Below are 17,201 nucleotides of genomic sequence, written 5' to 3' on the forward strand. Positions count from 1 at the left end.
TCTTCAGAGATCTGAAGTTCTTGTCATATAGGTCTTTTACTTGTTTGGTTAGAGTCACCCCAAGATACTTTATGCTGTTTGTGGCTATTGTAAAGGGTGTCATTTCCATAATTTCTTTCTCAGTCTGCTTATCCTTTGAGTATATAAAGGCTACTGATTTGCTTGCTTTGATTTTGTAGCCAGCCACTTTGCTGAAGTTGTTTATCAGCTGTAGAAGTTCTCTAGTAGAGTTTTTTGGGTCACTTAAGTAGACTATCATATCATCTGCAAATAGTGATTGTTTGATTTCTTCCTTTCCAATTTGTATCCCTTTGACCTCCTGATGTTGTTTAATTGCTGTAGCTAGGACTTCAAGAACTATATTAAAAAGATATGGAGAGAGGGGGCAGCCTTGTCTAGTCCCTGATTTTAGTGGGATTGCTTCAAGTTTCTCTCCATTTAGATTGATGTTGGCTACCGGTTTGCTGTATATTGCTTTTACTATGTTTAGATTTGGGCCTTGAATTCCTGTCCTTTCCAAGACTTTTAGCATGAAAGGATGCTGAATTTTGTCAAATGCCTTTTCAGCATCTAATGAAATGATCATGTGGTTTTTTTCTTTGAGTTTGTTTATGTAGTGGATTGCATTGATGGACTTCCTTATATTTCCTTATATTTCCCTATATTTCCTTATATTTCCTTATATTGAACCATCCATGTGTTCTTGGATTCAGAGGACAAGAATTTTATTGAGTAACTTTGCATCGATATTCATAAGAGAAATTGGCCTGAAATTCTCTTTCTTAGTTGGATCTTTGTGTAGTTTTGGTATCAGCGTAATTGTGGCTTCATAGAAGGAGTTGGGTAGTGTCCCTTCTGTTTCTATTTGGTGGAATAGTTTGAATAGTATTGGTGTTAAGTCTGCTTTGAAGGTGTGATAGAATTCTGCACTGAAACCATCTGGTCCTGTGCTTTTTTTTTGGTCGGAAGACTATCTATGACCCCTTCTATTTCTTTAGGGGTTATGGGTCTGTTTAAATGATCTATTTGATCCTGGTTTAATTTTGGTGTTTGGTATCTGTCTAAGAAATTGTCCATTTCCTCCAGATTCTCCAGTTGTGTTGAGTACAGGCTTTTGTAATAGGATCTGATGATTTTTTGAATTTCCTCAGTTTCTGTTGTAATATCTCCCTTTTCATTTCTAATTTTGTTAATTTGGATACTTTCTCTGTGCCCTTTGGTTAGTCTGGCTAAGGGTTTATCTATCTTTTTGATTTTCTCAAAGAACCAGCTCCTGGTTTTGTTGATTCTTTGTATGGTTCTCTTGGTTTATACTTGATTGATTTCAGCTCTGAGTTTGATGATTTCCTGTCTTCTCCTCCTCCTCGAATAATTAGCTTCTTTTTGTTCTAGGGCTTTTCAAGAATCTGAGATTCTTTCTTCTATCTCTTGTATTCTGTTGTTGATATTGGCATCTATGGTCCCTGATTTCTTCCCAAGGTTTTCTATCTCCAAAGATGTCTCCCTTTGTGCTTTCTTAGTTGTTTCTACTTCTGTTTTCAGATCCTGGAAGTTTTTGCTCAGTTCCGTCATTTGCTTGTTTGTGTTTTCCTCTAATACTTTGAGAGATTTTTGTGTTTCCTCTTTCATGACTTCTGCCTGTTGATCAAACTTCTCCTGTATTTTTTTAAGTGAATTTTGCATTTCCTCCTTATTGGCTACAAACTTCTGACCCATATTGTCCTGAATTTCTTTAAGTGATTTTTGTGTTTCCCTTGTAAAGGCTTCTAGCTTTTGATCATTTTTCTCCTGAATTTCTTTAAGAGATTTATTTATGTCCTTCATGTGTTCCTATTTTGATTCAAAATGGACTTACTGCTTTGGTAATACCTCATATAAGCCATGATCTCCAAGACGGATTTGTCTAGTACTAAGCTTTAGTTATAATCTAACATCCCCTCCCATCAGCCATTTTCTGCTTACGTACTCATCTAGTTGAAAAAAAAAATAGACTGGCAGACAAGTGGCCACTCCATTGTTTCCAGAGCTCTGCCTATTCATCAAGTCCTGCTGGTCACTGGCACATCCAACCAAACGGAAATGCACCCCACACCCCAATATACCCAGATGTCTGTACCAACAATACCTTTGGGTGCAGCAGAGGCCGCAGACAGGCTAAAACATAAAGCAAGTGTTGCTCATTCTTTGAATGTCACAACAAATTTTAGATGAGCCATATATGTCTGTTTATGTCATATTTATACATACACAAAACTGGAACTAAATACATATTTGATTTGAAAAATAATTATCTTTACCAAAAGCAGCATTTTGATATTTTTGCAAGAGATGTCATAGTACTGGTATCTTTCTTGTAGTTCTATCCCAAATGAAACTACAGTTCAAAAGTAACCCAGAGGAAGCTAGCCAGAGTCGAGCCTAAGACCTTTCTTGATTATTTTAATGTGTAAAGTGGAGCCCTCCTGATAGGTGAATAATTTACTGAAGGTTATAATGACCCAGAACATTCTGTTACAACATGCAAGGGTATTTCCTGGTAAACTAATTCATAACATGGTACAATTTGGTGTAATTTGAGTTGAGACCTTGGGCTAAACTTCCTGTTACAATTTCACAAATAAACTTAAAAGTTTAACATTATTAAGTGGTTATAAATGGAAAATTTGATAAAAATCTACTTTATTCTGTATTCAGTATTAATCAGAGAAAGAAATAAGCGATCAATGTCTGTTTCTCAGGGAAGAAAGGCATTACATTTTACTGTGTCGGGAAAGGTCCTCAAATCTGACTATGAAGAGTCAAAATTAAAACCTTCTGAGTTGAGACTGTAACTAATGACTGAGTATCTGCCTAGTGTCTAAAAGCCCTAAGTTCAATGCCCCATATTCTAAAAGTATAAAAAGGAAAAGAATAAAAAAATAGGCCCACATATGCAGTACACTTAGCAATGTTAAGTAAAACAAATAGAAAAATGCTGGAAGCCGAGCGGTGGTGGCGCACGCCTGTAATCCCAGCACTCTGGGAGGCAGAGGCAGACGGATTTCTGAGTTTGAGGCCAGCCTGGTCTACAGAGTGAGTTCCAGGACAGCCAGGGCTACACAGAGAAACCCTGTCTCCAAAACAACAAACAAACAAACAAACAAAAACCACAAGAAAAATGCTGGAGATATTAGTGGTTAGTCTTAACTAGGGTGATTGCTTTATAGGATTTGGATAAATATCTCCAGCATTTTTCTATTTCCAAGTGGTTCTCAACCTTCCTGATGCTGTGACCCTTTAATTCTGTTCTTCATGTTACAGTGATCCCAACCATAAAATTACTTCATTTCTACTTCATAACTATAATTTTATACTGTTCTGAATCGTAATATGAATATCTGTGTTTTCTGATGGTCTTAGGCAATGCCTGTGAAAGGGTTGCTCAACCACACCAAGGGGTCACAACCCAGAAGTTGTGAACTATTGCACTCAGTGATTTCATAATTTCTACTTCATTTCTTTTTTAGTAGAAAAACGTACTTCTGCCATTCATCATGTTTACCCTAGAAAGAGAAATAAAAATAAATTATAGCTAGCATATTGTGGTAAATTTTTACCAGATCATAAAAACCCTAGATTATATAGAAATGTAAACACAGTATCATGCTATGTTTCCTAGTGGAATGAGAATTATATTACTCCCAAACTAAGGAAAATACTAAAATACATAGATCCACATTTATCTCTGGTGTAATATAAAAGTAAAACACTTGGCCCTGCCACAAATTAATTCTTGAAGGGTTTTAGAAGATTGAAATCATCTAAGTAACTGCCTAAAGCACAATGTAAAGCAGCTAAGAAAAAGAAGCAATTGATTACAGAAAATAAAACTCTACATACAGATGACATTTGGAAATGTATATAGAATGTCACAGATAGTTAAAAACCTGCAATCGCTAGTAAACTAATTTAGCAAGATCAGTTGTAACTGAGTGTGGTAATACAAGCCTGTAATTTCAGCACTCAGGAAACAGAGAAAGAGGCAGGAGGATTACAGGTTTGGGGTTAGTCTGTATACTACAAGGTTTGAGAATGCAAAAAGGTTATTTAAAAGGCAGTTCATATAGTAGTATCTAAAACAATAAAATGCCTGAAAATTACAAGATTGGTGAGAGACAATAAAAATAGAAATTAATGAAAGAAATCATGTGACTGGATTAAAAATGTTAATGTAATATGTAAGAACTACATAAAGCTAATTATAGTTTCAATTTAATGTGTATCAGAAAATTAACAGCTATTCTTTAAGAACTAAAAGATGAGTTTGCAAATTTTTACCACAATTTAAGGACTCCTGAATAAATTAAGAGAAAAAGGTCTTAAGCTGTTAGATGGCTTGTGAGACAGAGGTGCTTGGTGCCAAGCCTGATGACCTCCATTCAAAGATCAATTCCCTGGACCCACATGGTGGGAGACGATAACTGACCCCCAAGGTTGACTTCTGTCTTCTACGAATGTGCCCATGTGTGCACACAGGTACCCACAAAATAAATAAACAAATCAATAAATAGGAAAAATTTCAAGTAAGGAAATATAGTGTTAGCAATTTCAAAACTTACTATAGATGTATAGTAATTGGAACAGTATGGTATAGTCATAGATAAAGATAAACACATTGGTGGAAGAGAGTATCTGAAAACATACCATATTTCTGTAAACAGTTGGTTTTGACTTGGTGCTAAGTCCATTCAACAAGGAAAAACTTTTTCAGCAAATTATGCAAAAAAATACAACTGATCACCTACATTATACTACATTAAAGAAAATGGGCCATGTGTTGTGTTTGAGCTGCCTCCAATAACACAAGTATAAACAATCACTGTGCGACCATTACAAATATATTATTAAACATTAACTTCAGATGGAGCAATGGCCCAAGAATAAGGCCTAAACACCACACAGTTGCAAATAAAACAGAAGGCTGAATCTCGACGATCAGCCTAAAGATCAGCTGATTATTAGATATATACCAAAAGAATGAGCAACAAAAGATAAGTAAGTAAACTGTAGTTCATCACAATTAGCACTTTGTATAAATCACATTTATCAAGAAAATAATAAAGACAATATAAGAAAGTATTTGCACACCCCACAAGCAATTAGTATCTATAATATATAAAGAAACATAACTCAGCAACAAGAAGGTAAGGAAATCAGCTTTGAAATAGGTCAAGGATTTGAATCGTCACTCTCCTAAAGACTCTCCATACATGGCTAAGCTGTATGTTTAAAGTTTCTCAACACTATGTATTATTATGGAATTAATTCTGGAGTTTGAACTTACAGATGATTTGGGCATGGTAGGATGGCAGCATCAATTATAACATAAAATAAGAAATCCTGGCAAGGGGGAATTGAAATTCATGTACCTTGCTAGCAAGATATAAAATGATGCAACCCACTGTTAGAACAATTTGGAAGATTCTCAACAGGCTGAATATAGACTCACCATATGACTCTACAGTTCCACTCCTGTGGGTATAGAACGAAGAGACTTCAAACAGGAGCCGAGACAAGGTGTCCCTCTGCCGCATAATGGACGAGCAAAATGTAGCGTGTACATAGAACAGATAGGAAGCAAATCCATGGCAGTGTACACAGTGTGGACACAAGTGTCCTGATCCCACCGATATATCTGAAATAAGTGAGCTCACAGAAACAGACCATAGGTCAGAGATTAGCAGTGTCTAGGGCAGGGAAAAGAAGCTGCTGCTTGCTGACTACGATTCTGTCTGAGCCTGTGGTGGCAGGAGAAACACCAGTCCAGTGGTGTGCACAGCCTTGGGCATCTAATTAACGGCGTTGGCTCAACTGTTCTGTCAAAGATAGTTAAGAGTAAACTGTGTGTGTGTGTGTGTGTGTCTGTGTGTCTGTGTGTGTGTGTCTGTGTATGTGTGTGTCTGTGTTGTGTGTAATGTTAGCATAGTACTTCTCACTTGGTTATAGATCCAAACCATTTTGCTGCATAATTCAACATAGTAAAATGACAGGATCCCAAGATCTAAGTGCTAGAGCAATAACTAATCACATTTTAACTTCTTCTGTATAAAGGGCCAGCTTCTGCAGGCTTAATACCTTTGACTTGGGGACGTGAAAATGACATTTGAAATGCAAGTGCACTAACTTTTCAAGCGTATTAACCAAGCAAATCTATACCTACCTGTGACTATAAATATCTCGCTCCACCTCCACTAAGCCCTACTTCCATCAGTCAGCCTTCCACACACAGAACTCCTTACGTAATGTGAATGATGCAGAGCGGTGAAACGCCGCCGTTTACCCCTTGCCTAGCCCATCACACATGAGAAAAGGGGCACGTCTCCTTCTGAGTGCTGGTTCCAAGGCTCTGTAAAGAACTTTTTCCACAAGAACTACAAAATGTCTCTTCAGTTTATTCATAGTAAGATTCAATCACTGCAGAAATACATTTGAAAGGCGTGATTTGGGGCATGCTTCAGTGGGGTGCTAATGGCTCCCCTGTTCTCTGGGGTTTGTGTTCATAGGCAGGCGCCTGCCTGTTCTCACAGCAAATACACCGTACAGAAAGTCGTGGAGAATGCACTGCAGGCTGCTGACACTGGGGAGTGCCTCCAAAGGAGCTCTTTACAATCCTTGACAGAGGAGATGAAATAGAACCATATTTTGTAGGGGGAAAAGGTCACAGCCTTGTTATGTAAGATATGAGAGTCATCATTCAGAGGTAAAATTCTTTTTACAAAATAGAATTTTAGGAGAAACCATCGCTTTAGCTTCTGGAAGTTTAATAGTTTTTATATGCCTTCGAAACCTAACATCAATTTGGAAATATTTTAAATGGATCTCTCTTGCCCCTTGATTTCATTGAAGCTCATTTCATTAAGATTGTTTTTCTTATAAAATAAAACCAGTCAGATTCTGATAAGTTAGTTCATTATTATTTGTTAGAATTCATATTAATACCAAAATACCACTCCATGGACTGCAGGCTGCTCTGCTCCATGTCAGCCATTGGGACAACTGAGCAGCCGCTGTCTGTCACATTACTGGCTGCTGAGGTGGAAGAAGAGGCCCCTCAGCATCTAAAACTGATTTTTAAAAACTCCATCTAGATGTACACATTTGTTCTTTGCAGTCATTTTAAAAGTCAAGTGTCATAGTCGTGCCTGGCTTCCAGTGGCAAAGAAATAAAAATAACCCCTGAACTCAGAATAAAAGTAGAATATTCATGAAGGATCCAAAGTATAGCCCTAGCTGTGAGAAGTTTATCTCAGTTTATTTGAATGGATATAATAGGATAATATTGTTACAAATATGATTCAAGACTAGAAAACATGATGTTAAATCAACTGGTGTTAGGTTTTTCCAAAATCTCAGCACAGAAGAGAAGGGGGTATGAAGTTGTACCACAGCTCAAGAAGCTGAAGCTTGCCGCTGACAGCTGATAGGAGTGGACACCTCAGTTCTCGCTGCACTAACGATGGGTACATCAGCCACACTCCAGTGCAGGTTTTGTGCTCACGAGTGGTTGACCAACACACCCAGATACCATGCTGTTGTTTTTGAGAGAGAAATAGGATTAGCCAGACAGGTAGTGAGGCAGGGAGGAACCAAGGGAAAGTTGGGGGAAGGAAAATAATATGATCAAAATGTGTTAGATGAAATTATTATCAAAGAATTAAGACATTATTTTAGAAAAAGACAGCGTTATCACTGCACCTGGGCAGACTATAGACTCAAGTCATTTAATGGGATACATTTACTAAATTTTCAAGGGTTCCAATTTTATGCAAACTGTTCCTGCAGCTAAAAAAAAAAATGATTACAAGTTTTTTTCAAGTGTCCAGAACTGCTAAGCCTCAGAGATTTAACCCATTTACAAGTAAAGACGTTATTTAGCCAGTTTCATGAGTCTATGGGAAGTACACAAGACTTCTGGGTAGTGACAGGTTAGCCAGCGCGGCAGCCTTTGTGAAGGGTACCTGAGCCTCCTGCCCATAGGATATCTCACGGAAGAGCAGATGTTGTCATGTATGTCACAGGATGAGGGACGTGGGACAATACTGAGCTTCTGAACCTGTCTTTAATAACAAGCACTAAGTGTACTGTGTTCTAAAACTGTACAAACCCAGTCTCTGCTCTGGTGGGAACACGTTATCTTCCACAGCTGTTTACTATACAAATATCATGGGAGGGATGGGCCAGAATGCAGACAATATCTCTGCTTTCAAACTATGTTGACACACAAGGATAGATAGAGAAACCTCACCTGACCGCAAACATATTTTACGAAGGCAGTAAAGACATGAGACATAAACCAGGCAAAAACAGAGGAAAGCAATATCAGCAGGCCCGTGTCCTCTTCTAGCATGAAGAAATATCACATGACATAGTAACAGTGTAAGCCTGTAAACAACAGTCAGTATGGTATTGATAGTGTGCAGAAAGATGTGATTTAAAAATAAAAACATGGGAAATTTATTGCTTTAGTGGACTTTTAAGCGTTATCCAACATCAAGAACTAGAAAGTATTATGGAAAGTGAAACCCAGGCACAGAAAGACAAAATGCCATGTTTTCTTTCATATGGTTATCCTGTGTTTTAATTTTTATATTTGGGGAATATGAGTAATGAAACAAGAAAAGAACTGTGAGAGGAGAAAAAAAAATTTAAGACAGGGGAGATAGCTCAGTGGATTTATAAAGCACTTGGTATATAAATGTAAGAAGCCAAGTTCTGGACCCCAGCACACAACCATGTTCACAGTGCTTGGGGGTGGGTGGGGGTGGGATCCCAGGAGTAATCAGGACAGCTGATTGCCCTGATAATCAGCTCTGCTTGGTGAGAGACCTTGACTCCGTCAGTGAAGTGTCCACACACGCAGACAGGCACACACGCACACATGCTGTAACAGTTAAAAGGAAGTCTCTACTAAGAGAAGCAAAAAGCAGGCGATAGGATGTGTGCAACAGGAAAACAGAGGGAGAAGGGGGAAGGGGGCAGAGGTTTGGAACCTGGGCCACAGGGTGAGGAACACAGTAGGAAGACTGGTAAGAACAGCACACGAAAACTGCATAACATAACCCACTTATATAATACATACTAACTTTAAATACATTCAAAAACCATTCCACATTAGAAAAATTTCTAAAAAAAAATCCAGCTGAGTTCATCTTATTAGCAGACTGGGAGTTGCGGGGAAGGACCATGTAAACATCCAAATAGGCACAGAAGCATTATTGTTAGTTGAGTGTTTATAATATTGGTACAAAAATACCCAATTTAAGGTTCCTTGAAGATTGCATTCCTTGAAGTTTTCATTATAATATACTTTCTCATGCTCCTGCCCCAGAATGCTAAGCCCTCAGGATGCATGAATACTGGTCTCCGGCTTATTTACACTTTAATACAGCATGGCAGAAATTCCTACACACATTGGATCCTAATTTAAACCATGCATTGTGATCAAGTAACTCTCAACCGTGGTTGCACATAGGAGTTTATGTCGCTCATGAAAGTGAACCCCAGGTTCAGCATCTCCTCTCTCCACTGACACCAATCCAGATATATTTCTAGAGGGGCAGGGTTGCATATATTAAAATATGTGTGTCGCCTTCACTATGCAATTAGAGACATTGATTCCTAGGTGGCGTCCTTTATATGGGGGTAAATCATGGCTCCTGAAACAAAAAAGACAGCTATCACAGTGATTAGTGACACTCAGAAGCCAATCCGTACCAGATGAAATCCTTAGCCTACTGCTTAATTCATCTTGCTAAGGAGAAACTAAGGTTTTAAATTTAAATTAATTTAATTTACTGACTAAATTTATTTAATTTACTGATTAAATTAATTTAAAATAAATCAAACTTCTATCCTATGAGGACCATAATTTCTAAGAAATTCTCAGTGTTCAAGACTGAAATTCTTTATGGCAGGCACCCTATCAAAATATCTTTAGCTCTTTGCTAACTTTTAGTTCATATACTCTCCATAAAATGTAATAAATCGGTTTTACCATGTAATGTTCTGATGGCCTTTTTTAAGGCCAGCAACTGACTTAGAAAAAATCCAACAGATCTGAAGGAAAATAGAAACCATTTGAGCTAAGAATAGTGAGATTGCTGACTCCAAAAAAGTGATATACAAAAAAAGGCGATGCAAGGTCCTCCTCTTTAAAAGCGCGAGTCTGCCTGGTACTGAGTGGTCGTTGTGGGTCAGCCTATGTTTGTGTTATTGTGTGTTCATTCATCTCATCCTCATTCTGGACATGGATGGCCTTTGCATTTGTGTAGCTATCATTGTCTAGTGGAGACTGTATTAAACACAGAGCTTTATATTCTAACGTTTTCTAATGCCATCTCATAGTTTACTTAGTCCTACGGAATAACTGTCAAGTGCTTTTTACTTTGACTCAGAAACAGCCATTTAGAAATTCCAACAAAGATCTTTTCCCAATTTGTTGGTTGCCGATTTGTCCTTTTAATGGTGTCCTTTGCTTTAGAAACTTTGTAATTTTATGAGGTCCCATTTGTCAATTCTTGTTCTTAGAGCATACGCTATTGGTGTTCTGTTCAGGAACTTTCCCCCTGTACCAATGTCCTCAAGGGTCTTCCGCAGTTTCTTTTCTATTAGCTTCAGAGTGTCTGGCTTTATGTGGAGGTCCTTGATCCATTTGGAGTTGAGCTTAGTACAAGGAGACAAGGATGGATCAATTCGCATTCTTCTGCATGCAGACCTCCAGTTGAACCAGCACCATTTGTTGAAAAGGCTATCTTTTTTCCATTGGATATTTTCAGCCCCCTTGTCGAGAATCAAGTGGCCATAGGTGTGTGGGTTCATTTCTGGATCTTCAATCCTGTTCCATTGATCCTCCTGCCTGTCACTGTACCAATACCATGCAGTTTTTAACACTATTGCTATGTAGTATTGCTTGAGGTCAGGGATACTGATTCCCCCATCCAATATATACAAAGAACTCAAGAAGTTAGATCCCAGAAAACCAAATAACCCTATTAAAAATGGGGTACAGAGTTAAACAAAGAATTCTTACCTGAAGAACTTCGGATGGCGGAGAAACATCTTAAAAAATGGTCAACTTCATTAATCATCAGGGAAATGCAAATCAAAACAACCCTGAGATTTCACCTTACACCAATCAGAATGGCTAAGATTAAAAACTCAGGAGACAGCAGGTGTTGGCGAAGATGTGGAGAAGAGGAACACTCCTCCACTGCTGGTGGGGTTGCAAATTGGTACAACCACTCTGGAAATCAGTCTGGCAGTTCCTCAGAAAACTGGGCACCTCACTTCTGAAAGATCCTTCTATATCACTCCTGGGCATATACCCAGAGGATTCCCCAGCATGTAATAAGGACACATGCTCCACTATGTTCATAGCAGCCCTATTTATAATAGCCAGAAGCTGGAAAGAACCCATGTATCCCTCAACAGAAGAATGGATGCAAAAAATGTGGTATATGTACACAATGGAGTACTATTCAGCCATTAGAAACAATGAATTCACGAAATTCTTAGGCAAATGGATGGAGCTGGAGAACATCATACTAAGTGAGGTAACCCAGTCTCAAAAGATCAATCATGGTATGCACTCACTAATAAGTGGATATTAACCTAGAAACCTGGAATACCCAAAACATAATCCACACATCAAATGAGGTACAAGAAGAACGGAGGAATGGCCCCTTGTTCTGGAAAGACTCAGTGTAGCAGTATAAGGCAAAACCAGAACAGGGAAGTGGGAAGGGGTGGGTGGGAGAACAGGGGGAGGGAAGGGGTCTTATGTGACTTTCGGGGAGTGGGGGACCAGAAAAGGGGAAATCATTTGAAATATAAATAAAAAATATATCGAATAAAATTTAAAAAAAAAGAAATTCCAACGGAAGAGTTAGGGGAAGGTCTGAAGGAGCTGAGGGATTTGCAACCCCACAGGAAGAACAACAATAACAACTCACCAGACCCCCCAGAGCTCCCAGGGACTAAACCACCAACCAAAGAGTACACTTGGAGGGACCCATGGCTCCAGCTGCATATGTAGCAGAGGATGGCCTTGTCAGGAAATCAATGGGAGGAGAGGCCCTTGGTCCTGTGAAGGCTCCATGCCCCAGTGTAGGGGATGCCAGGGCGGTGAGGTGGGAGTGGGTGGGTGGGTAGGGGAGCACCCTCATAGAAGCGGGGGAGGGAGGATGGGATGGGGGTTTGCAGAGGGGAAAACTGGAAAGGGGACAACATTTGAAATGTAAATAAATAAAATATCCAATTAAAAAATTAAATAACTGGAAAAAAAAGGAATTCCAACGCTTGTTGTAAATTCCCACTCACTCTTCCCTTGCTTAAAAACAGTCAAGGAAAATGAGACGATCAAGCCAGTGGCCACTCATGAAAATTGTCTCATCCAATCTGGTGCCCGGCATTGTATCTCGCCCACTGTCTCCTCCTGCTCTCTTCCGGAAATGCAGAATGTAGGCACACAGGAGAATAGGAATGCCGATAAGGTGGAAGACACTATGACAGCACACGAGTCAGCTCAGGCTGCCTGAGGAGCAGCACGTGGGCCCTACCCACCATGCATCTCGTCCTGCCCGTGTCTGCTCTTGCCCATGTTTTCTGGCATTAATATCACTAGTGCAAGGCATATTAACAGTATTAGCTTTGACCTGTCTACTTGGAATCTGAGTAACACAGGACTGTACAGCATCCTTTCGGACCAAGGAAAAGAACTCACATCTTTAATACTAACAGTAATTTCTAAATAGCAGTGGTACCTTGCCTCTACCCAGCATAGGTGAGGAAGCTTGTGACAGGTGATATAAACTACTTTGAAATTCTCTCTTTGTGTATTTGGATGATATGTGAGTGTGAGAAAACCTTCCCCCACCTCTTCCTTCTCCTCCAGCACTGACTTCAGCTTTGAAAACAGGAAGGCTGCTGTGATTGATATTCCCTTATCTCATGATGAGGCCCCAGGCTGAATTCGCAGCAGTCCAGCTCATCTGAATGAAAAAAGATGACACGTATGTGCTTACCCAAAAGGACAGAAAAATTCAATTTAAAAAATAATATTTTGTGTCGTTGAGAACTTTTTACAGTGTATTTTGACCAACGCCTCATAGATACACCCCCACGTCCCTGGTCACTTTCCACTACCTGATTGGAGTTTTTCTTTTATTTAATGTTTTTACTCTTTATTTTATTTACATTTCAGATGTTGACACCCCCCTTCGCGGCTTCCTCTCCACTAGAGCCCCATCCCACCCCCCTTGGCCTCTATGAGGGTGCGTCTTCACGTACTCATCTGCTCCTTCCTGACTGCTCTAGCATTCCCCCTACACTGGGGCATCAAGCCTCCACAGGACCTAGGGCCTTCCCTCCCACTGATGTCAGATAAGGCCATATGCTACATATGCAGGTGGATCCATGGGTCCCCCCATGTGTACTCTTTAGTTGGTGGTTTAGTCCCTGGGAGCTCTGGGTAGTCTATTAGTCGATACTGTTGTTCTTCCTATGGGGTTGCAAACCCCTTCAGCTCCTTCAGACCTTCCCCTAACTCTTCCATTGGGGTCCCAGGGCTCAATCCAATGTTTGGTTGTGAACATCTGCCTCTGTATTGGGCAGGTGTTGGCAGAGGCTCTCAGGAAACAGCTATACCAGGCTCCTGTCAGCTTCTTAGCATCTGCAATAGTGTCTGGGTTTGATGTCTGCAAATGGAATGGATCCCTAAGTGGAACAGTCTCTGGATGACCCTTCCTTCAGTCTCTGCTCCATTTTTTGCCCCTGTGTTTCCTTTATATAGGAACAATTCTGGCTTAAATTTTTGTTTTAAGTCCATCAAGTCCAATGTGTTTGCCCAGACAGCTTTGGGGACGGGGCCTACTCCTGGAGCATGGTTGACCCCCTAAGGATCACCACACTTAAAGAAGATTGGCTGTCTTTCTCCCATCACTTACTAGCTGCTGCTAGCTGCTGGGACAGGAAAAAATATTTTAGTAATATTTAATGAGGCCTTACAGCAGAGTGCACACATGGTATGTGCTGTTGGGGAAGGAAAAGTTAGAAGTCTGACCACCCAGAGAGGCTGACTTCATGACTTTGTTCCTTTCCCTTATGTTACAGCATACTGAAGGTGACACATTCACAACGGGACTTAAGCAGGGCCCTATAAATGAACATGTTCCATTGCTAACAGTGCAACAAACAAACACAAAACAACCTGACATCATCCTAATTAATTAAGCTCCTTGTAGTTTGTGAAAGTTAATAATTAAAATTATCAAATGAAATGATAGGAAGTCAGGTAAAGATGATTGCAACTTGTCTAAAACCTGCCTGCATCTCACTCTAAAGCACACCCTAGCTGCCCTTTGACTGGTCCTTGGTGCTTTCAGCGTCCATACTACAAACAAGTACATGGCTTGACAGAAACAGCAAGCTAGAACTGTTCCCGATTTAAAGCTTTAAATAGCCGGAGAGCCAGGTGAACTCACCCTTGCTGTCTGAATTAGCAGCCAAATCTGGAGCAGGCCACTTCACATGCTCAGTGGCTTCAGATGAGGGAGCAGAATCTGCTTTGAGCTGGAGCCTCGTCTGACCTTGGCCACCCATCACTAGCAAATGCCAGGATTTTTTTCCGTTCAATCAAATAGTATATTTTACTGCCTTCTCTTACAGTAATTAAGCAATAAATTAAAAAGAAGTATGCAGTAGCTAAGCAAAACTAAAGTTAATAGTGAGGTTTAGATCTTTTAAAATGTTCTTTGTTTTTTGTAAACTTAGATATTACATATTGGCTGTTTTGAGCTTGCTTCTCTGTTGCTGTGGCAAATACTGTCAACAGAAGCAATCTGAGGAAGGAAAAGGATTATTCGGCTTACAGGTTACAGCCCATCACCCAGGAAAGCAATCGGGAACCAGGAGGCTGGAACTGACAACTCTGAGGCTGGAACTGATGAACTCTGAGCACTGCTTTACTCCATCTGGCTTGCTCAGCTGCCTTTCTTACAAAGCTCAGACCCACCTGCCCGGCAGTGACACCACCCACAGTGTGTTGGACTTTATCACATCATTTATCAGTTAGGAAAATACCTCAGAGTGATGGCTACAGACTAATTGATCTAGACGATTTCTGAATTGATCTTCCCTCCTTCCAGGTGTGTCAAGCTGCCAATACGTTAGCCACCACATTGGCCGACCAACAAAAGCACGTTTCTGCTGGCCAAGTTGTACTAAGGCACCCAGTACTTAGCTAATAAATATAGCCAGAATTTCCTGAGATGTGGTATTTCTCAGAAATGCATCAAGGAATTATATTTTTCTCCATCAGCCAGTCCCCTAAGAAGGTTCATACTTTGAAGAATATGAAAATTAAAGCTAACATTCTTTGTAGAGTGCCATTATGTTTGTCCAACTTACTCAGGGCCAAATCATGAAATACATTCTCGTAGAACTTTACTCAGATAACTGCACGGAATCATTAAGGTGGAAGATACAAAAGTCAGCAGGTGTTCCAAGGTTACAAGCAGTAGTTCCAGCAGCAGTTGTGGTTACTGGGGTTTAAATTTAGAAAAATTTTTATGTGAAAATAATCTTGACAAGTTATGTCAGATAATGCCATATGAATTTTCCCACTCAATGTTGTGCATAATATGGTCCAGTTCACTGAGCCGAGTGTCTGTTGCCCTGCCCTCTATACCCCAAACTGGGACTTCTCACAGTTGTTCCTTATTGAGAAATCAACTGACAGACACCACGCAATAAAGCCAGGATGGGCTCTGTCAAGCACTGAGATACTACTGTAGCTTTTTTTTTTATAATCAAGTGTTTGAGTTCAGTGGCTGGAAAGTAATTTTCCTCCGGTCTCTCCCAGGATTCCACAGGCGGGCAGCCCCAGTGACTCGGAGGCAGTTCCCACACGGTGCCCACAGGATGGACTATTTGCACTTCGAGGACGACAGCCGGGGATGGTGGTTTGACATGGATATGGTGATCATCTATATTTATTCAGTGAACTGGGTCATTGGATTCGTTGTTTTCTGCTTTCTTTGCTATTTTTTCTTTCCGTTTTAGGAATCGTCATATTCCACTATAACTGAACAATCATAAATGTAAACAAAATGGCTTGAACATTTTGAAAGTGTGCTTCGACATTTTTATAATGTTGCATTATAAAAATTGTTAGTGTTTATAGAAAGCCTGAGGATAATGGATTTATTTATTAATTTCTTTCATGTAACAACCTAAACCTTATTCAAGAGCTGGTCCACCAGCCATTAGAAACAGTGCACTATTAATTCCATACTTTTTACTTTAGGACTTGGGGCTCTAATTTTACAATGTCATTTTTATACTTACTATGATTGTAAAGACTGAGGTTTTACTTCCATTTAAAAATAGTAAAACTATGAAATGAATAATCTGGATGGATACCATCATTATTACTAAGATGTCTAGTCAGCGCTATGTATTCTTAGGCAAATGATGTGCGTTAAAGATAGACCATATTCTCTGGGAACTAATCAAGCAGGGTATATTGCATTTTGATTTCTGAATATCTCTACTTCTGTCTCCTATTACCAAAAATGTGACTATCCTTTTGTAAAGACTTCATAGCTTTGGTGCAACATTTTTAACTATTGTAAGAACAAAATATTACATGCAGTATGAGTAACACCCAATAGCTGTGTTAGAGAGCCATATTAACACTTTCCAATTTCAGGATGAATCACTTGAGAAATAACAAATCTGACTTTTAGTAACCTAACTGATCAATGCATGTCTGAACTGTAATTAACCTGGCTGATTCAGTTAACTAGAAGGTTGTCAGCTATATTGTCAATGTGCAATAAAGAGTGGCTTTTACATTTTTTATTGTTGTTATTTGACTTAATGTGTGGAATCAGGAGTTGCCAAAATGGAGCTATGGATTTATATAAAGAGAAATGGTATTTTATTCTGTTGTAGTCACTGTTATAGTTAAGTTCGTTCCAAGAACAGAAAACATATGAGGCATAGCCATGTGAGCGGGGGATGGGGAGGGTGTCGGAGTCACAGTGAGGGACAGTAAGCAGAGAGACAGTAGCCAGTGTGCTGACTCAGACAGGCTTTATAAATTAGCAGTAATGAAAGGCTACCCCACCCTTTCTGCCTATCATGCTGTAACCTGATGATAA

General features: G+C 39.6%; 1 protein-coding gene across 2 annotated transcripts in view; it reads left to right on the forward strand.

Moving 5' to 3' along the window:
- The window catches only part of Rnf180 (ring finger protein 180), a 175,338-nt gene extending 158,446 nt beyond the window's left edge, over positions 1-16,892 (forward strand). For both annotated transcript variants that reach the window (XM_052159960.1, XM_052159959.1), the window contains exon 8: positions 15,899-16,892. In XM_052159960.1, coding sequence (XP_052015920.1) covers positions 15,899-16,098 — 200 coding nt within the window. In that variant the 3' untranslated portion in view covers positions 16,099-16,892. The remainder of the gene's footprint in view (positions 1-15,898) is intronic.
- Positions 16,893-17,201: the final 309 nt, after the last annotated feature.

The sequence above is a fragment of the Apodemus sylvaticus genome, chromosome 16 (genome assembly GCF_947179515.1).
Source record: "Apodemus sylvaticus chromosome 16, mApoSyl1.1, whole genome shotgun sequence".
Classification (NCBI taxonomy): Eukaryota; Metazoa; Chordata; class Mammalia; order Rodentia; family Muridae; genus Apodemus; species Apodemus sylvaticus.